Genomic DNA, 22,383 nt, shown 5'->3' with positions numbered 1-22,383 from the left:
TTTGGGAATGCCAACATCACCTACAATATTCTAGCTCCAGCTCATTCTCCATGGAATAGAGGGTTATGCACAGTTTCAAACATTGCAATTGTTCTCAGGAGAACGTGCTGAATGAAACCCAAGCACTTTTCCAAAAAGAAGAGAAAATAAAGAGAAAGAGAAAGAATAAGAGGAACTGAGAAATCATTTGCTGTCCAAGTCAATCTGGGTTGTTCTACTATACCTGTTCATAGATGGCATAAGAGGAAAGGGTTTGGTAGCTTTTCCTGCTGCCTTCTTGATCAGAGAAAGATATAGGATATGGAAAGACCTAGAAAAAGGGGGGAAAAATACAGACTTCGACCCTTCTGCTTTCTGCCCATTTTTCTTTTCAACAGCATGACTGATTACATAGAGCCTTTTTCATTATGAATATTCAAACTAGCTGTGTGCATTTTTATTTTTGCAGTTAAAAAAGACACATACACCACAGTGTTACAAAAAATTGTATTAATCATCTCCCTTCACTTTCAATATAATGCTGATATGAAATAACCATCATTTTAGTTAAGTGACAAATGGGAGCAATAAATACATTGTAGCAAGTTTGCTGTTTAAGTCACAAGAGTAATTCATTGGTAACTTTAAACAAGAACATTTGAAAACTATACACTTGCAAAGAACAGCAAGTAAAACATATTAGTGTTTGTCATAAAGCTTTAACATGTAACAAACGTGCTTTTTCCATAAGGTGACAAACTGTAAAAATATGCATTTATGTGCAGCAGTAACTATGCAAGAAACATACTTCTTGTACACTACCTTCTTTACAGAGGGAAACAGGAACATAAGCATGCATGCATTTACAATGAGGGATTGCCTCTGCCTGACATGCAACAAAGAAAGAAAGCAATACAGGATTGTGTATTTTAAAGAGAGGAGAGGTTCTACCTTGAACTCTTCAACAAAACTGTTCATAAATATATATAGGGTATAATATAATAAAAAAAGGGAGGAAGTATCCAGGCCATTACTATTAGCGTTGCTGTTGCTTCCTATTCCTCCCAGAGGAATTAACTTTCACTATTTTCTGAATCAAGATAAAGAAATACAAAAAATAAAAGCCACCATAGCAAATTTTGATGACTTGTACAAAACAATTTAATTTCTTATTTAGTGTTTATATATAGTGCACCCACATCCATTGCAAGACCTGTCGTTGTAAATATACAGCACTTTTAAAATATCTTCACTATTTTATGTCTTGCATTCTAGCCATAATCTCTTAAAAGCATCACGGCAACCTGGCAGAAATTACAGAAAACCTTCATTTCTGGCACAGTTCACTACGGTAGGATGTGTTTTGTGTGGCTCTTCAAGTAAGTTTTTCAATGTCCAGAAGTTAAGCACTTCAAACATATTCAAAACAGTTACTAGGCCAGGCTTTGTGCTGGGCTTGCAGGGATATTCTGTGTGCACAACATTTAACAAAACAAAAACAAAGACTATAAATATCAAGAATATGTCTTACGACCTTTGTTTTTGAATTGGTGGTGCTACCTTGCTCTGTATAAAAGAGTTAACATTTGGGGTAGGTGAAAGATACAAAAAGGAAAGGCACTGCCACTTTATTTCTAGATATTTGACTTCACAGCCTTATATGCATGCAATCATCATTTCATAAATAATTCATTTTACATAGGATAGTATTAATCAAGCTCTACACCTGCAGTCAATACAGGACTCAACAGAAGAACAGAGAATGACGTCAATGTTCTCAAGACAGAAGCCACATGTTAAAATTAATTCACTAGATAGCACTTCTTAGCAAAATAAATTTTTGTCGCTATGTAAATATTAACCTATACCTTGTCAAGTGATAAGCAGTAAAAAAAAAATTAACTAAATGGATGTTAATATTTTGAGACATACTCATGGTTACCAGCCATAGCAAGTTAATACATAACATATCTAAAATAAGACATCTAATTAATAGATAACCTCTGCATCTATAATCAGTGGAGGAATAAATATCAATTCTGATTTGTAAATACTTTAGGACTCTCATTGAACAGGATGCTTTAATGTGAATGCAGTCACATTACCTTTTCTGAAGCTGTGTTCACTGTATAAACATAAATGCATTGTTTATGTATATAGTTTAACACTTTTTCACAACTTCATCTATAATACTGCATTTCCAACTCCCTTTCTGACAACACTATATCCACAGGTATTCAATCTCATCCCACTTCTTTCTGTTGTTTCTCAGCACTTGCCTTTTCCTTTCCTTATATATTGTACTAATTGCCAAGCTAGACTGTCTCTCACTCTCAGATGCTGAAGCTCTAGATTGCAGATATTTGAACATTTACTATGGGTATGTAGTTGGGGGAGGGGGCAGGAAAAATATTCAGGACCTGACAATCATATACTATATCAATTTTGATTTAACTAATTTTTAGGGCTTTTTGGATTGGGGGGCAAAAATGTAAAAGCAAAACAAGAGCAAGCAGCATACTCGCCGACAGTTAAACAGACTGCAAGGCTGATTAACTTTAACTCTTACCATATTACACAGGTCTCCTGCATTCAACAACATTCCAGAACCTCCTCTCTCATTTCAGCATTTTTAACATCTGTACCTATTTAGGACTAGCACTTATATTTACAACTTCTTTTAAATTGACCAAACATCCCCTAGAAGCATAGCTTTGCTGCTAATCAGAAAAGCAAACCTGCTGCTATTGCAGAAGGAAAATATAAAATGCTTTAACAATACAAATCACAATGGCATACCTGAAAATGTTTATGTACCCTTTATATTTATGTAAACAAGATGTAAATTTATTTTAGTTACACTTAAATCACTCATTTCAGATTCCCCTTCATGACAACAGTACTTCAATTCTGAAAAGAGCTTAATGACCCCGATCAGATGCAATGAATATGAAAGACACCTTACATGTTATCCTTTTTATTCTTCTGGTCACTCATTTGTATTACAAGTTTGTAGATTTTTAAAAAAAATAACTTTTCTGAATACAGAAATGTAACCAACCACTGTTGTGTTGCTTCAAGTTCAACTCTTCCCTTGTCACTAAAAAAGGTCTCCCCATTCATTTGCCATACCTACACTAAATGCTCTGCTTACATAAATTATGACCCTTCAGTATTAGGCATCTAAGGGTGCCTCACTGCAAAACCTTTTTCATGGACAGAATTACTTTTGTTTTGCCTGACAATAATTCAGGTTTTGATGACACAGTAACATCCAGACTCTTGCACAAAAATGAAATGTGTTCAATATAGCTTGCAGAAACATGAGACAAGACATCAGTTGACCCTGTCCAGGGCATAGGATTGGAACTTGTGAACTGTGGTCTGAACCTGCAGCTACTTTTGTGGTTCAGAGCCAGCACCAATGGTGTAGTTCAACCTTCTAGATAGTAGAGGTTCTGTCGACGCCATCTGAAAGTTAAAAGCAAAATCAGTACTCTACAGTTTTATTGTTAAGGGATTATATACAGCAGTACTTTATTGTACAAATATTTTTATTTAAAGCTACACAATACAATTTTCATTTAAGGATCATGACAAACATTCAGGGCTTCAGTTTAAAAGCCTGATGCCAAAATAGGCGTCGGGTGGAAAAACTTGCGGCCCGCACACATGGGGCCCATGTTGTGGAGCCACCATGATTCCAAATGTGGAGGGGGCGGGCGAGCCATCCCCTGCAACTGCATCCGGTGCCATTTTTAAAGGGCTTAGAACCATAAATGAGCGTTTAAAATCTTAAAAAGGAACATTACATTGTAAATTAATAAAAGTGAATTTTTTTTCCATCCTCTCTCACTCCAATAGCCTTGCATTAAATTAGTTGCCCGATCACCCCCCCAAAATACTTAACTTGAGGACGTGAACTTCTCCCCTCAAAGTTCATGAACTGTAACCCTCAATCCCTGTCCATCATCCCCCCCAACCAATCCGAAGATTTTTAACCCTGCTCCCACAGGTGTTGCGCCTCATTTCCCCAAACGGGGATTTGAAGGTGTGGCATTGCCGGCATGAAGATCCCAGCCTGATGGCAGAATCGTTGCAGCCTACATATTAAAGGCAAGTATCCATTTGCACATTATAATGCAGGTCCCGTCGCTGAGCAGCAGGGTGGCCTCGCCACCGTTGCTGCAATAGGGACGGGGCCTGCCGGCATCTGGGTCGGTGGCGGGCCTCATCCATTGCTATCTTCATTCTCCCCCCCACCCCCGTTCCCAGTGTCGGAGAACCTTTGAAATCCAGCCCATGATATCAATTACAAACTTTGGGTAAAAAATGTTAGTTTTAAATACATTTCAAAAGTGGCAGTCCATTATTAGACTTGTATCAATCTGCTGATATGAAAAGATCAGCCACAGTCTGGTTTGAACTCAAACTATGCAGCAAGAAAGGGATAGGCTAATAACTTGAGAGGAACATGGACATCTATAAGTGATACAATAAACATAACATATGTAGAAATAATGTACATACATAGCATGACATTTCACAAAATGCTTATGGAAAATGCACATACATGCATGATTCATCACCAGGATTGCTTAAAAAAAAAAGTGGGTCAATTCCAATGTTAATGATTTTAATTGACAACTATTGAACTTCTGAATAGGAGCAAGTCAGCTAAATTGTCTATTTAATCATGAGCATTTGTTCCTCATCAAATTAAGTCACTCTCCTCATCTGTAGTCAGTAACCTACCTAACTGGGACAATAGACAAAAGGTGCCTAATGCTTTTATGGACCTTTGTGCATAGAACATACCAAATCTCCCTTTTCCACACCTTGTAAAGTTCTCCCTCATGTGGTCAAAAAGTATACATCACTAAACACCAAGAGCCAGAGGTTCCCTTGCATAATGCCACAATGCAGGCCTTGTGCCACTTTGTTCTGCCCCTCTCACCACCAGCTGCTTCCTGTGCGACACACACAGCGTTCTGCCAGATGCCCTGTGTGCACGGTAAGAGCCTGATTCAAAACTATCCTGATGTCACACAGCCCAAGTCGCTGATGTGATGCCAGGATCCCAAAATTGGGTAACGAATTTCCAGACAATGTCTGTGTTATTTACTCGAGAAAAAACAAGTATGAAGCTTCAAGATGGGCCCTGCAGTCATGTTATTTAAAGAGCCAGGCACCCTGATTGCAGCTAGGTTAAAGTTATGGAACTTTTTCTATTGCCAAGTGCCTAGAAGTATTCTGGAGTGTTTTTGGATGGGTTTTGGTGAGTTCCTGCATTTGCCAGAGCGTGTTGCTGCATCCTCACAGGGATAGCAGAAGAGTAGGTGATTTGAGAACATAAAGGTCCAGCAGTCAAAGCCCCTGGCCCTGATGGGTCCACGGTACTTATTAAAATAAGAGATTTGCTTCTACACTCATTCATTCTATTTAGGATACCCAACCGCAAGTTCCATAACAAACTTAAGGTGGCCACAAATGCTGCACTCTCAAAAGGGAAAGAACAATTAATTGCTCCCCTCTCCAATTCTAACTGCAATCTTACTAAGACCCTGGTATCTCACTCGAAATCAGCTCTTATCCGTCTGATATACAAAGAACAGGATCATCAAAAGTAAATATATTCTATTCAACACTAACAGACTCCTTGATTGGTTAAATACACAAATTCAATCCACCAAACAGCTGCCGTTTCATTCGATGCTAGAACTACCCTTGGCTAACAGGAGTGGTTAAAAAACAGACAGCTCCCACCTTCTTAGACTGAAAAATTAGCTTGTATGCAGAACCTCAAGCTGAGATTTATTTGGTCTTCACAATTAACAAAAATACAATACGAGTATAAGAAACTTCAAATACTTCTTACTTCTTCACAAGAGAAAAATCAAAAAGTGTTCGTTAAATATCCAGATTTCCCTCCATCTTAATTTTAAAATATTAAAAACTTTTAGTCTTGGACAAAAATCTTCATCCTACCAGCTTTCTGACAGAGTATTATGGTACATCTACACACGATTACCCATTCATCATTTAAGACATTTGAAGCTCTGAATAGGGATTTTTTTTTTTTTAGTGCTTTCAAATTGGTATAACATTTTAATTTGGAGATGCATTATCACACAATTTATTTCCATCGGTAAATTAGAGCAATATTTGTAATTGCTCCATTTCAGAACTTTCACAGACTGAACATTGCATTAGCTTTTTAATGAAAATTGTCAATATTTGGACATGGCATAAGCTGGTTAACTGCAAAATTCATGATGGTGATGGGCTTTTATTATATTGGTAATAATATTATATAGTATAAATTTATTTATATTTTTGTCAGCACTGGCAGTTCCCATCTAACAAACACAGAAATATAGTAGATTACCCCAGTAATTGCCACAATATTTGAGAGTTTTGTTTAAAATAGAATTTTGAAATACATAACTGAGGGCAATATTTGCAGAACTAGATGAATTAAATTAGTAATTTATGTGGTTTACATAAAATTTGATTTAAAAATCAGTTCTATACAAGATTTCTCCTGGAATGCTGAAAAGTTATAGGCTTCAACTCTGGCAATTCAGGTATCAAGTAACTTGAACAGAGTGAAGCTTTAAACTCAGAAAAGGATTAAATTTTTGATGTATAAAGATTACAATTCTTCATTTTTTTTGTTGGAACAAAAACAAATCAACTATTTCAGCAAATAAAACTTCACCTTTTCCTACCAAATGAATATAAAACTTACTATTCAGTTGATGGCAAGCTGGAGAGGCTTTCACAGCACTTTAACTAAAACTAGCTGACTGCAAATAAAATCTTAAAATAAGTCAACCCAACACTGTGTACTTTGCCGGGAAAGTGATGTTTAAGGAAATGCCTCAAGGTTTGCTATACTAATAAGCTATTTAAGAGACATGCAAAGCAGATGGCACACGGACACAGTTCATTTTGTTAGAACTCTGGAGCTTAACATATGGATAGCAGTCCTGCATACCAAACCACACCACATTATTGGCTGAGTTTTCCAAAAATATTACTAATAAATGGCTTCATTGTGGATCTACAGGTTTAATTATAAGTAGTATGTTCATATTTCCACTTCATTAATGAAATCAAATGTAAATCTGCCAAATAAAGTTGTGTCAATAATTGGGGAATTCTTATCAAAAAGAAACTCTGACACTGGACATACTGTTTGACCAGATCGATCCTCAGAATACTGGATCAATATGCATTTTCAATCATACGTATTGTTTAACTGCTCCAAAGGTCAACTAAGGTAATAGCATTTAAGCACCATTAAAAAATATAAATCTATTTTTTTCTCCCACATAATATTTATGCTGCAGAACAAGCATGTATAAAAGTCACCTTGTAGCACTCAAGAATGGTTTGTGAAAAGGATGAGAAAAATCGTGCACTTTAATTAGGTACATCAGAAAATGTGTTCATCTGTCATCCATTAATTTAAATCAACCATTGCTGTTAAACAAAAAGTAATGGATTGCTAGGTAGTAATTTCAGTGGAAGATTTGATTATGTCCTCAACCAAGTGAATCTCTCTGCCTTTTCAACCTACCCCAAGTGAAATTTTACTAAGAACATATGAATTTAAAATGTAATTACAGCATTAAATCTATACTTTCATGCATCCATTTTGCTTTTAAAACATTGATAATTCAGGAAAAATTAAGTGAAGATTTAGAAATACAAATGTTATCAAGGACAGCCAAGATAAACTTGTAGAAGGTATGTTCCACTCGACAAATTTAATAGTTTTTAAGCGATTAATTGGATAAATAAATAGAACGTAGAAGATGCATTTTCAGAAGACATTCAATAAAGAGTCTTAGAGGCTTAACAAGTACAAGAAGAAATGTAACAACATGGATAGAAAGTTAATTGATGAACAGGAAACAAAGAATTAGGGTAAATGGGTTCTGCTTGGATTGAAGGAGGGCTGAAGTGGTGTAGGTCAAGGGTCAGTCCTGGTATACATAAATGATTTAGACTTGAGCATAGGGAGCACAATCTTAATTTTCTGATAGCACACTTTGGAAAACAGTAAAGAGGAGCACAAACTACAGCTGGAAAGCACAGATAGGCTGGTGTAATGGGTCGACTGGTAGAGGATGTAATTTAATGTGAAAAACTGCAAAATAATACATTTTGGGATTAAAACAAAGAATGGGAGTATACACTCAATGGAGTGTGGATGGAGAGAGATCACAAATACCTAACTCTCTGAAAAGCAAGTCAATCAAGCCATAAAAATGGCCAATAGTATTTTTAGATTTTAGAAATAGGAGCATAGAGTAATAAGTTTATATAAAACATTGGTTAGGCCACAGTTACAGTATTGTATGCAGTTTTGGTATGGCATTATAGAAAGGATATTAAAACCATAGAAAGCATACAGCATATATTCAGCAGGTTGATGCCAGGGATAGGAAACCATAGTTATGAAAAGACACAGGAGATACCGGGACTATTTCCACTGCAGAACAAAAGGAGTAACTGAAAATCAAGAATCCTGGTTTAGATGATTTTTGTCAGTAGCAGGTATTTAGAAAAAAAGCATCAATACTCATACTTCTTGCAGCTGACATTTCGGCCTGAATTTTACCAGCGCGCCACAAATCATGGCGGCACGCTTGGAAGTCAGTTGTCTGCCCACACGGAGTGGCCGCCACTGAGCCCCTGCCATATTTCGCGCGGGAGCTCATTTAAATGGAGGGGGCGGAACAGCCGCCCCCGATGACATAGAAGGGCGGCCACTCCATCCCCGGCAATGATGTCTGAAATTTGAATTTTATAGGAACAGTATTTCACATTGCCTTCAAAAAAAAAATTAAATAAAAGCTGGAGGCCCTATCCCACCTCCCTCCCAATGTTTGTTTTTGGGCCTATTGAACCAAAATTAATTTCATTCTCAACCCAAGCATCCCCCCACCCACCAACCTCGTTACCTTTGCCATTCAACCCCTTCCCACCATCCCCTCAGCCAATACAAAGTGTTTTCCTTGCTCCCACTCTCCCCCCCGCCCTGATAATTTCACTCCTGCCCCCTCCCCATCAGCGTCATGCCTCTGAACTCTGAATGGACAAGTTAGATGATTTGCATGTGTTTCAATTTATTTTATCAAAATGAAAGCCCCACTGAGGCCTTGCCGCCACCAGTAAAACATGGCGGGGCCTTCTCAGCGTCGGGCGTCTTGGTGGGCCTCTCCCAGAAGAATTTTCCAGGTCCCCTGCCACGAACCCAGCCGTCGGAGGGCTAGTAAAATTCAGCCCATAGTCCTGCTCACTGAAATTTGATTAACTGCTACAAATTTAAAGCGCAGAATGATATAAAAAAAATCAAAGAAGCTATAAATTTCACACTTTCATTTGCAAGTGAAAAGGAAACTTTTACACGTTTCTAAACTATTCCCCCACTAAAAGGCCTCTTTCACCATAAACTTGGTTCACAAAGGCTGTCCAGTTACAAGGATATTGTTCTTCTACATGTAAAGCTACTCTGAACATTCCAATTATACAGACGCTTCACTTAGTTTTCAGACATGCTTGCATTACATTGTTTTCATCTTTTACACTCACCACCCAGGGCATGTTCAGTCATACTGAGACACAGTGATTCTAGTCTGTTGTTTATATCAGGTTCTGTTACTGGCACTTGGAACTCTGAAAGGGAAATTGACCATCTATTAGGATTCAAAGATATATAAACCGACAAGAATTACTATTGTGAAACTGAACAAAAAAATTCACAGGTGTCAAACTATTGAAGCATTTTTGGCATCTAAAAATTGTACAAGTAATTTTCAAAAAGGTAATTTGGACTCAAATTTGCCTGTCCTTGGATGGCCAACAAGGTTGCTTCACAAAATTTAATTCAAGTAGGCTGAAAGGAGAAAGAGTGCGAGAAAAATTGCACTGATATATTTGGTACCCATTCCAGGTTGGGGCAAATTATTTAGAGTCAGGGATCCTGCTTTACATGTGACTTGGATACTTTAAATGTCAGTGGACATAAAAGTTCCAAAAGAAATCCAACCTTCATCCTAATGAACATATACAATAGAAGAAACATGCTTCACTGTATTGTGACAGGTTGACCTACAATCTGACCTTCCAAAAAGGACAGCAATTTTTCCCCAGAAGGAAGGAGGAGCTGATCTAGACTAATGCCCGGGAGTATAAGGAGCCTGGCACATATTCTCTCTTGTCCCAAATGGAGTGGAAAAGTTTAGATTTATGTCCAAGGATCTGATGGCCTTTCACTAGATCCATGACAAAGAATCAAATTAGCTCAAAATTTACTTTACCACAGAAGAAACCAAATTTTTAACATCCAAAAATGACATCATTATCTGGTACTTTGTAACTATTAACACCATTGTAGTGCTAAGTAATGCAACCTATAGTGCCTCCACTGACCAACCACCATTTTGATGCCAGGAGGAGAGATATGACATCACCACAACACAACAGAATGAGGTTCTAGGAACACTGGTAAAGGTCCTGGGATTTGAGAGCATTGGAAAGGAATATTGGGTGCACTGAGGTGTGTGTAGTAGGAGGGATCAGTGGGAATGTGGACTAAGTATTTCGGAGCACTGAGATGGGTTTGGGGTCCAGGGTAGAGGGGTTTTTGGAGCAAGAGTCTAGCAGTATTGGAGATTTTTCAGATCTGGCTGTAATACAGGCAGCAGGGTTTAACAGGTCAAGTTTGCAAGCAATACTAAATTGGGAGTAGAGGTAAAATAATAAACATCAAAGTACATAAATTCAAAATGATCTTGACAAGAGCAATCAGTGAGTGGAGAAATAGCAGGCGCAATTTAATACAAGGAAATGCAAGATGAGATGTCAGAGGAAAAGTGGATCATGTGTGAAATGGGAATGTTCAAGGTATCAACGCATGAGATATCTTAGGGCTTTAGTAAGCAAGTCAACGAAACCATCAGCACAATGTCCCCAGGCTGTTAGATTATCGGGATGTATAACAAATGGTATAACATAAATCCAGAGAAGTCATTTTAAAATTGTAATTGGTCTTGGTGAGGGCAAATTGGGGTATTGCATTCAGGTTTGGTCTCCCCATGTCAAAAATGATATTCAATTATTGGAAGGGGTACAGAGAAAGGCTACACTGTTGATTTGAAAACTTGTTGGAATGATGTAAGAGGAAAAACTGATTACCCTGGGTCTTTTCTCTCGAACAGAAAGCCAAGGGGTGATATGACAAATGATTAAAATTATGAAATGCTTGGACAATTTAGATCCAAGTTATGCTTTTCTGCCATGTACAGAATTTAAGCACAAGGTCGTCATATTTGCATATTAAGGATAACAAAATAAAATAGGAAATGCAGGAGGGCTTTTGTTTTAAACTAAAGGTGGTGGAAAAGGTTTGTGGCACAGGAGGTGGAACAAGACAGCTCAATGAGTTTCAAGAAGGGACTACACAGTATATTGTCAAATGGGATTCAGGGTTATCACAAATACATCAAGGGAATAATGTGGATAGTCGAGCTAGATAGACCAAAGGTGGTTTCAGCTGAAACTGTTAATATGTTATTATTTAAAATTTATGCCCTTTAGCTACTAACTCACCAACCAGTAAGACAGTTTTCCCTTATTTATTTCATCAAAATCCTTCCATTTTAAACACCCAAGTTAACCTTCTTTGTTTTTATAAAAAGAACCCTAGTTTCTCTAGTCTTTCCTCAATTATTGCTTGCTACAGTGAAGGCAGAAGTTACAGAGAGTATACGGGACTATTTCTAGCGTTCATAAATCTTAAGGCTGGTTATATAGCAAAATACTTAGTCAACCATGGTTGTAAAACCATGCACAAGCTTTCAAAATTATAATTTTTCCTTCACCTAGCAAATAACTAGAGTTCAAACATCCTACATGAAGCAATTTACATTAGCTGTAATTTTATTTTTAATTGACATTTTATTTAGCTAATATACATCACATCCAAGACAAGGGATGCTTAGCAGGTTTCCTGGAATTTTCTACTTATTCTACAAATTTACAAAAATAAAGTCACAAATGGTCCTATAAAAATATTTACAAGAGTAAAACAGAAAACATCTAAGCTTTCATAGTATATTTCTCAGTTTATATATATAAAAAATAAATACAGTAAGCCTAATCAATACTTAGCAGCTGAACATCTTCCATGAAGCATCTGTTATGCTACAATATTTAAAAATAGAAAAGTTTTTTGTAGTTGCACTAATGCAATAAAATTCCAGCTGTAACATAAAGCCTATGGTGGAAAGCTAACTAAAGATCCATCACAGACAACCTGTTATTTATAGGGACAAATCCCACCACTGATGTCTGTGGTTTAATCAATCCAGTAATCTGACTAGCGTCAGAAAATTTTTTGGTCGGGCTATAGCAGACTCTGGTTTGCATACTCTGGCCTTTAGCCAACCAGCCACCGTACATGCCGGCTATGTAGGGGATAAATGAATCTTTTGCAAGTCGAGAGGAATGCACGGTGACAATTGAGGCTCAACATTTTCCAAGCGTTTAAAAGTGTTGACGTTAAGTTTTATCCACATCAAGAATGGCATCAGCCTAAGCTTCTCTTAAGCTCACCTTGCTGCTGGAACATCAGCATAGTTTGTGGTGATGTGTGGACAGGCAGAGAGCGCGTACGCTGCACAGAACTATGGGTTCGGCTTGGCATACTGTTACTCCCTCCAGGGTTAGCAAACCAAAGGTTCTGTGGAAATACAAGCCATATATTGTAAAATAAGTTTAAAATATGCTGCCTCTAACAAGGTAACGCTGGCACTTGAAACCTATTGCACACTTCGTATAATGCAGTCGATATCTACCACTACAGAACTTACCATCCTCACAAGTTTCATTCACTGTTTTATGTCTACACTCTCTGAATGAATTTGTTGTACACTGTTCTGTACATAAAATTCTTGGCTTCTCCCATTCTCAGGGTAGTAGTCTGTTCTTCTTCCATATTTTAATCATTCCTTTTCAATACCTCTACACACCATAGTGAGGAAAAACAGGAAATGCCTGCAGACTGTTCTCACTGGACCTTTTTAAAAGGAACCAGACAAGTTACTCAAATCAGGAAAATCTGAGAAATTTTTCCAATCCAGATTTGGCAAATCTAGTTAAACAGTCTATTTTACTGCCCTTTAACTTAAACAAGGATGCTGTATCTTCCATTTGCTAAACAAAAATTACATTTAAACCAGCAAATTTCCAAGAGTTACACTTACACATCTCTATAGAAGGGACATACAAAAGGCAAAGAGACTTAAACAAACCTGTCTCCCTTGTTTTAATATGGCAGGGTTGCTGGTTGCACTACGCTGTGGGGCACCCATAAGTCCACTAGGGCCTATAAGACCCAGACGAGCAGTGGGCAGATTTCGAGGGGGCATCTGGAATTGGCGCTGAGTTCGTCTACCAATTCCTCCACCCACAGATCCAGCTGCTGGTAAGGAGTTGGATTGACTAAAACCCCAGCTGTGCAAAGAACAGATAGGTAAATACAACATTTAAAAAATGAACAACTGTTATGACAAAAATTGACAAAGTAAGACTATTAAAGCCCCTTCAGATATCCTGCAGCAAGCTGTTGAGATACCTTTGTGTGAAATGTTTACAACTTGTTTGGTTCTTTGCATCATTTCCCTCTAATTAAACTTTAAATTTGTACAGCTGGTAGTCAATTGGTAGTTAACAGGTAGCAGATGACCATAGTCATTGGCTTGGCATTAATCTACTGCAGTTGAGTTAATTTAGCAGCTGAAATTGTTTGATTTAATTTGGTAGGAATATAAAAAAGTTAGCAGAGAGTACATTGAAAAGAAAATGAGGTGGGAACACAATTGAAACAGCACTTCCATGAACAGGAATTTGACAAGAGGAAGGGTAAAGAGCAGAGAGGAAGAGGAGCAGAGTAGTTTAATTGAAATTAAAATAGATAAGAAACTTTATGACTAAAATAACATTAATAATAACAGCAGCACAGATGTGCAGTTCCTGCAGGATGTGGGAGTTTCAAATAGCAGATGCTAACGTGACATGAAATCCTGTGACATTGATCACAAGTTGTGGGAGTCAGTTGCCAGTGATCGCCAGAGTTGGCGGACAGCCATAAAAGCAGGGCTAAAAGAGTGGCGAGTCGAAGAGACTTAGCTGTTGGCAGGAAAAAAAGACAGAAAAGCAAGGGGAAAGCCAACTGTGTAACAGCCCTGACAACCAATTTTATCTGCAGTGCCTGTGGAAGAGTCTGTCACTCTAGAATTGGCCTTTATAGCCACTCCAGGCGCTGTTTCACAAACCACTGGCCGCCTCCAGGCGTTCACCCGTTGTCTCTCGAGACAAGGAGGCCAAAGAAGAAAAGAACTCGACAAACAGTTAAGGGCAGTTTCTCAGTGGTTGGACATGGGTAGATTGCCTCAGAGTGTTCTGTTCACAGTATGCAACAATGATTTGGACATAGGGTAGAGGGAGTGGTGTCCAACTTTACAGAAAATACTAAAATATGAGGCATAATAAATAATTCAGAATAGCAAAGGAAGTTGAAAAAGGGATATTGATAAGCTAGTGGAATATTCAAAAAAATGCAGCAGATGGAATGCAATGTCTGTTTGGAGGAAGGTTTCGGGGAGATGTCAGAGGTAGGTTCTTTACACAGAGAGTGGTGGGTGCGTGGAATGTGCTGCCAGCGGTGGTAGTAGAAGCAGATACATTAGGGGCATTTAAGCAACTCTTGGATAGGTACATGGATGATAGTAGAATGAAGGGTAGGTAGTTAGTTTGATCTTAGAGTAGATTAAAGGTTCGGCACAACATCGTGGGCCATTAGGGCCTGTACTGTGCTGTACTGTTCTATGTTCTATGAGCACTAGTGCAATTTTGGGCTTCACATTATAGGAAGGATGTTAAGGTACTGGAGAAGGTAGAAGACAGATTTTCAACTTCTTTTGCTATTCTGAATTATTTACTATGTCTCATATTTTAGTATTTTCTGTAAAGTTGGACAAATAGTGTCCAAAAAACAGACTGGTTGCATTTTGGGTTTTGGTTACTAGTCACTTCTTTAGGGTGAATGAGCAATTTCCTGTAGATATTTAACCTTGACTGACCCATCAAGAATAACTCTCAAAGACAGAACTGTAATTGCTATAAAATTAAATCAATAGTATGACATTTAAAACTAGTTTTGCTCCAAACTTTTGAGTTTCTCCACATTAATTAATTGATCATTTCACAAAAAAGTCAAACTACCCGATGAAGCAAAATAAATATGACTGTTTGGATTTCTGGCTTATCCCCATCTGAAAACGAAAAATCTGAAGTTTATAAATGAGATTTCATCAATCTCATGTGAAAAAAAACAAGCAATGACAGTTTGATAAGATTTGCATGAGAAGACTTGTGTTTGTTTGAATACATAAAATAGATAATTGCAGAAACTTCACACTGTTCTGTACTTTCAAGTCGATTGATCATTTTGCTATGAATGACTAAGAATTTGCAATGATTTTTAAGCTGTTGTGTTAGCTTTGTCGTGAGTATACACTGAGCTCCTATAGCCTGTTTGAATTACTTGAATAGTACATTCTTGGTCAATTAAGCTACCTGTCCTAAAATTGTAATCTACTGCACTCCCGCATGTCTGTTAGATTAATTTAGCAGTAAGTTGATGTACATTAAAAAGGAATCATAAACCAGACTACACTGGTCAATAGCAAGAATAATACACCTCAATTTGGAGACATTCACTTGATAGCAGTGAAGTAACCATTCACTAAAGTGATAAAAAAAATTCTAAAATCAAGGGCACATTACAAGTATCAAGACAAATTTCATTGCAACTGGTATTGCACTAAAATTCTTCTGTAATATTGTTTCACACATTTTCCTTTTTTGTGGCGTAGCAGACATACAGATTTAAAAACTTGAGGATACTTGATTATATAAACCAACAATGAACAACTTCCAATGTTATATTCGTGATTAATGTACAACTGTAAAAATACATATACTGGAACTCTACAAACATTAATTGTATGAATATCAGGGATAAGTAAGCAGTAACAGGGCATTACTTTATTTGGCTGATACTTAACAAGTATCATAGACGTTTACACTGTTTACATTAGTATCAAACCAAAGGAAAGTGGAAATTCAGATTTTCTTTTGCTCATCTCACAATTTTATCAGATAAAAGGCACTATTAGTTAGAAATGATAAATGGATTTAAAATGAATTGATAGTAAATCCACAATCGAGAAGGTAAATATGAAAACACACTTTCTTTGCTGTCGATAGCCTGGCATATCCAAGAGGGATTTCCGGGGGAAAGACCTAAAGAGCTTCTGAACCTGCTGTTTCCAGGACAACAATCTCTTCTTCTGTGTCTCTGTAAAAGCCTAAGAGAAAAGCAAACAATTCTAATTAAAATTATAAAATGTCAGTACACTATGAAAACATTAATTTTAAATTCATAAATTAAGTCAACAAACATAATTAACATCATTTGAGCTAATACTAATAGGGCATTTTCAGAATTGTAACATTATACTTCACATGCATCAGTAGTAAAAAAAAAATTCTCTTTAAATCAGTGAGTAATACATCAGGTTACACAGTTGTTCCAGATTATTATATATTTTGATTTTTCCAATGGACTGCAGTGGTTCAAGAAGGCAGCACACCACCACCTTCTCGAGGGCAATTAGGGATGGGCAGTAAATGCTGGCAGTAAATTAAATACAGATACCAGGTACATCACAATAAATATCTACTTCTGTAAAAAGACCTACACAATAAAAGATCATATGCCCAAAAGATATATTTACACAAATAATGCCTGGAATATCTCAGGTCATTAATATATGAAAATTAACAATTTACTTTACATTTGAAAGTTATAGTTATCACAATATAAAAGTCAATGTATAAATGCATTATGCACACACTGAATAATCTAAAGATGTAATGTAGTTTCATAACTAAGAGAATGTCTTTTCTCGCGTTGGAAAAATATCAACATTTGTTTGATAGGCAATCACAGCAGTCAATTATTGCATTGCAAAGCCCCACAAACAACTAAATCTGTTTTGGCAGAGTTGATCAAGCAAGGAATATTGTTAGGAAGCTCTCTTCAAAAATGTTTCATTGGCTTTTTGACATTCATCTGAAGGATCTTGAATCACATGTTTCTTGCTTGATTGAACATCTCATCCAAAAGGCAATACCTAAAACAATGCTGCAGGCCCTTAGAGCTGCACTGAAGTGCCAGCCTAGATTATAACCTGGAACAGGGTTTGAACCCACAACCATCTGATTGAGGAGAGTGTGCTACCACGGAGCTAAGCTGAATATCTAGCTGTGCTACACAAGGTACAGATGAAACCCATATTCTGTACAGGGTACCTATGCGAGCATCTTTCATTGTTTTCACGAAAGGCGTTTTTTTTAAAATTCATTCATGGGATGTGAGCATCACTGGCTAGGCCAGCATTTACTGCCCATCCCTAATTGTCCTCGAGAAGGTGGTGGTGAGCTGCCTTCTTGAACCACTGCAGTCCATGTGGGTAGGAACACCTACAGTGCTGTTAGGAAGGGAGATCCACGATTTTAATCCAGAGACAGTGAAGGAACGGTGATGTAGTTCCAAGTCAGGATGGTATGGGGCTTGGAGGGGAACTTGCAGGTGTTGGCGTTCCCATGCATCTGCTGCCCTTGTCCACCTAGGTGGTAGAGGTTGCAGGTTTGGAAGGTGCTATCTAAGGAGCCTTGATGTGTTGCTGCTGTGCATCTTGTAGATGGTACACACTGCTGCCACTGTGCGTCGGTGGTGGAGGGAGTGAATGTTTGTGCTTGGTGTGCCAATCAAGTGGGCTGCTTTGTCCTGGATGATGTCAAGCTGCTTGAGTGTTGTTGGAGCTGCACTCATCCAGGCAAGTGGAGAGTATTCCATCACACTCCTGACTTGTGCATTGTAGATGGTGGACAGGCTTTGGGGAGTCAGGTGGTGAGTTACTCGCTGCAGGATTCCAAGCCTCTGACCTGCTCTTGTAGCCACGGTATTTATATGGCTACTCCAGTTCAGTTTCTGGTCAATGGAAACCCCAGGATGTTGATAGTGGGGGATTCAGCTAGCGTAATGCCATTGAATGTCAAGGGGAGATGGTTAGATTCTCTCTTGTTGGAGATGGTCATTGCCTGGCACTTGTGTGGCATGAATGTTACTTGCCATTTATCAACCTTACCAAGTTGGGCCTAGGACACTACTCTGAGGAACTCTTGCAGTGATGTCCTGGAGCTCAGATGATTGACCTCCAACACCCACAACCATTTTCTTTTGCTCTAGGTATGACTCCAACCAGCGGAGAGTTTTCCCCGATTCCTATTAACTCCAGTTTTTCTAGGGCTCCTTGATGCCATACTCGGTCAAATGCTGCCTTGATGTCAAGTGCACCTCAACGAGTTCTGTTCTTTTGTCCAAGTTTGAACCAAGGCTGTAAGGAGGTCAGAAGCTGAGTGGCTCTGGTGGAACCCAAACTGAGAGTCACTGATCAGGTTATTGCTAAGCAAGTGCGGCACAGTGGCGCAGTGGTTAGCACTGCAGCCTCACAGCTCCAGCGACCCGGGTTCAATTCTGGGTATTGCCTGTGTGGAGTTTGCAAGGTCTCCCCATGTCTGCGTGGGTTTCCTCCGGGTGCTCCGGTTTCCTCCCACATGCCAAAGACTTGCTGGTTGATAGGTTAATTGGCCATTATAAATTGCCCCTAGTGTAAATAAGTGGTAGGGAAATATAGGGACAGGTGGGGATGTGGTAGGAATATGGAATTAGTGTAGGATTAGTATAATATGGGTGGTTGATGGTCAGCACAGACTCGGTGGGCCGAAGGGCCTGTTTCAGTGCTGTATCTCAAACTAAAATGCTGCTTGACAGCACTGTCGATGACACCTTCCATCACTTTACTGATGATTGAGAGTAGACTGATGGGGCGGTAATTGACCGGGTTGGATTTGTCCTGCTTTTTGTGTGCAGGACATCCTGGGCAATTTTCCACATTGCCGGGTAGATGCCAGTGTTGTAGCTGTACTGGAACAGCATGGCTAGGGATGCTGCAAGTTCTGGAGCACAGGTCTTCCACTCGGCACTTCTGGCTGAAGTTTGTTGCAAATGCTTCAGCCTTATCTTTTGCACTGATGTGCTGGGTTCCTCCATCATTGAGGATGGGGATAGTTGTGGAACTACCTCTTCCAGTTAGTTGTTTAACTGGACGCCACCATTGTGGCAGGACTGCAGAGCTTACATCTGATTCATTGGTTATGGGATTGCTTAGATCTGTATCGCATGCTGCTTACGCTGTTTGGCACGCAGGTACTCCTGGGCTGTAGCTTCACCAGGTTTACACCTCATTTTGAGGTATGCCTAGTGCTGCATTTGGCATGCCCTCCTGCACTCTTCACTGAACCAGGGTTGGTCCCCTGGCTTGATGGTAATGGTAGAGTGGGGGATATGCCAGGCCATGAGGTTAGAGTTTGTGGTCGAGTACAATTCTGCTGCTGCTGATGGCCCACAGTGCCTCACAGATGTCCAGTTTTGCATTGCTAGATCTGTTCAAAATCTACCCCGCACGGTGGTAGTGCCACACAACACTGGAAGACCACAAAGAACAGGAGTTCTGTGTTAAAACAAATTTCCAACAAAACTTAACAGTTGCTTGACTAAATTTCAATAGTAGGGTGAAAGTAGTATTTTTCTTAAAAAATAAATTGCAAAGGACATATATAAACATAAATAACAAAAAGAATTATGTATGCAGATAACAGCGTAAAGCAAAAACATCTAGGGCTGAATTTCATCAGCCCCTCGACACTGTGGGGCGCGGCAAGGAGGCCCGTAAAATGCTAGGGAAGCGGCCCGCCTCAACCCACGATGCAGAGAAGGCCTCGGTGCGTTAAAATATTAAAATGAGGATAATTTAATTTGAATGTTACTTACCTGCCGCTGGTAGCCATCCCACACCGATTTTAATGGCTAACCGGCCGCGACTCACATGCCTTCGGAACTCCATTGGAGTTCCCAGGCGAGACACTGGTGGGGAGGAGGGAGGAATAAAATTATCAGGGACAGGGTGGGGGGGGGAGGAGGGGGGGGGGGGGTGGGGTGGTGGAGGGGAAGAGCGGAAAAACACTTTTTATTAGTTGCAGGGAGGGTGTGAAGGGGTTGAGGGTCAAAGGGAACACATTCCGGGGGGGAAAGTTCAGAATATAAATAAAAGCTTTTTCTGGGCGTGTAATATCGCAAGGGCTGTGCGATGGCACTTGCATGTCGGAAGGCCGCTGCCTTCACAGTGCCACCACAGAGCGCAGCACGCTGATAAAATTCAGCCCCTAGAGTGTCCAGAGGGAGATAGGGAATTTTGATATGCAGCCAACTTCATTTTAAGGAATAGAACAGATAATTGTTTCTCTTCATTTGTTACTGCTAACATACCAAGGGAAAGTGTTCCAAAATTCAGAACACCGGTTTGTTCATTAATTAATGTTGAGGCAACCAGAGCTTCAACAAACAAAATATTTCTCTGCAACAAAATTTAAATAGCATTTGTCACCAGTGAAGGCATGATACTGAAAGAACTTTTAAAAAACAAAATATTATAGCTACTACAAAGCAGATTATTTGTATTTGACTTTTAAACAAAAAAAAAACTATTTTAGGTTCAGCAACGAACTCCAGTGTAAATAGACCTGTACTTTGAAAAGATTGTACAATGGACACCTAATTTACATAACTAAACTATTAACACTGATCTCACAGCAGTGCTAGCAAAAGAATTAATGCAGGACTGGAAGTGGGCCCTTGTAGTTTTTTTTTAACATTCCCTTCAGTCGAATAGGTGTGGAGTATTTGCACAGTCAAGTTAAAAACCTGCTAAGTACAGTCTGTATTGCTCCAGAATAACTCGCTACCATATGTAGTGGTTGAAGGAAATAGCACAGATGCATTTAAGAGGAAGTTACATAAGTATATGAGGGAAAAAGGAATAGAAGGATAGATTGATAGGGTGAGATGAAGTAAGGTGGGAGGTAGTTCATAGGGAACGCAAACAATGGCATATCTGTTCTATGCAAGTTAAATTAATACAAATCAAGAAACTACTTGAAGGCAAAAAATACTGAAATATTCTCACATTTAAAACATGCACGAAGACAATTTCGCCTAGTACCATAGGCGGCCAGACAACTCAGGAATGCTACAAAATATTTACTCAAACACAAATAACTGTTTGGTGATGGTCATCATAAGAGCTTATTTGAATGTAAATAATTATACAAAATTCAAGCGTAAATTAAATTTACAATTTAGTAATTTTCTGATTAAAAAATGAAAACCAAAAAGGCATATACAACAACTTATATTTATATAGCACCATTAACGTAATTAAACATTCCCAAAGCACTTCACAAGAGCATTATAAAACATATGACACTGAGCCATAAAAGGAGATATTAGGGTCAGATGACCAAAAGATTGGTCAAAGAGGTAGGTTTTAATGAGTGTCGTAAAGAAGGAAAGCGAAGTGAAGAGGCAGAGGGGTGTAAGGATGGTATTCCAAGGCTGGGGGGCCTGGGCACCTGAAGGCCAATGGTGGAAAGATTAAAATCAGGGATGCACAAGAGGCCAGAATTAGAGCACAGATATCCTGGAGAGTTGTGGGACTGGAGGAGATTACAAAGGTAGGGAGGGGTGAGGCCATGAAGGGATTTGAAAACAAGGATGAGAATTTTAAAATCAAGACGTTGCTTGACCAGAAGCCCGTGTTGGTCATCAAGCACAGGGGTAAGAGGGGAACAGGACTTGGTGCGAGTTAAGACACGGGAGGCAGAACTTTGGATGACCTCAACTTTATGGAGGGTAGAATGTAGGTGACCAGCAAGGAGTGCGTTGGAAATAGTAAAGTCTAGAGGTAATGAAGACATGAATGAGGGTTTCAGGAGCAGATGAGTGGAGACAGGGGTGAAGTCAGGTGATGTCATGGAGGTGGAAATAGGCAGTCTGAGCGATGGCACAAATTTGAGGTAGGAAGCTCATCTTAGGGTCAAATGTGGCACCAAGGTTGCAAACAGACTGGCTTAATATCAGACTGTTGCCAGAGAGAGGAATGGAATCAGTAGCTAGGGAAGAGAGTTTGAAGCAGGGTCCGAAAACAATGGCTTCAGTCTTCCCAATATTTAACTGGAGGAAATTTCTGCTCAAACAAAAACAAGAAATGCTGGATTCACTCAGCAGGTCTGGCAGCATCTGTGGAAAGAGAAGCAGAGTTAACGTTTCGGGTCAGTGACCCTTCTTCGGAAATTTCTGCT

General features: G+C 38.9%; 1 protein-coding gene across 6 annotated transcripts in view; it reads right to left on the bottom strand.

Moving 5' to 3' along the window:
• Positions 1-472: 472 nt before the first annotated feature.
• The window catches only part of samd4a (sterile alpha motif domain containing 4A), a 213,899-nt gene continuing 191,988 nt past the window's right edge, over positions 473-22,383 (bottom strand). For 5 of the 6 annotated variants that reach the window (XM_068039169.1, XM_068039173.1, XM_068039168.1 and 2 more), the window contains 5 exons: positions 16,309-16,427; positions 13,308-13,509; positions 12,610-12,736; positions 9,586-9,669; positions 473-3,450 (listed from right to left, as the gene is read on the bottom strand). In XM_068039169.1, the coding sequence (XP_067895270.1) occupies positions 3,422-3,450; positions 9,586-9,669; positions 12,610-12,736; positions 13,308-13,509; positions 16,309-16,427 (561 nt within the window). In that variant the 3' untranslated portion in view covers positions 473-3,421. The remainder of the gene's footprint in view (positions 3,451-9,585; positions 9,670-12,609; positions 12,737-13,307; positions 13,510-16,308; positions 16,428-22,383) is intronic. The other variant, XR_010975696.1, reaches the window with a different exon arrangement.

The sequence above is a fragment of the Heterodontus francisci genome, chromosome 9, assembly GCF_036365525.1.
Source record: "Heterodontus francisci isolate sHetFra1 chromosome 9, sHetFra1.hap1, whole genome shotgun sequence".
NCBI lineage: Eukaryota > Metazoa > Chordata > Chondrichthyes > Heterodontiformes > Heterodontidae > Heterodontus > Heterodontus francisci.
The sequence above is the reverse complement of the archived record's forward strand: the minus strand, read 5'-3'. Positions and strand labels throughout refer to the sequence as shown.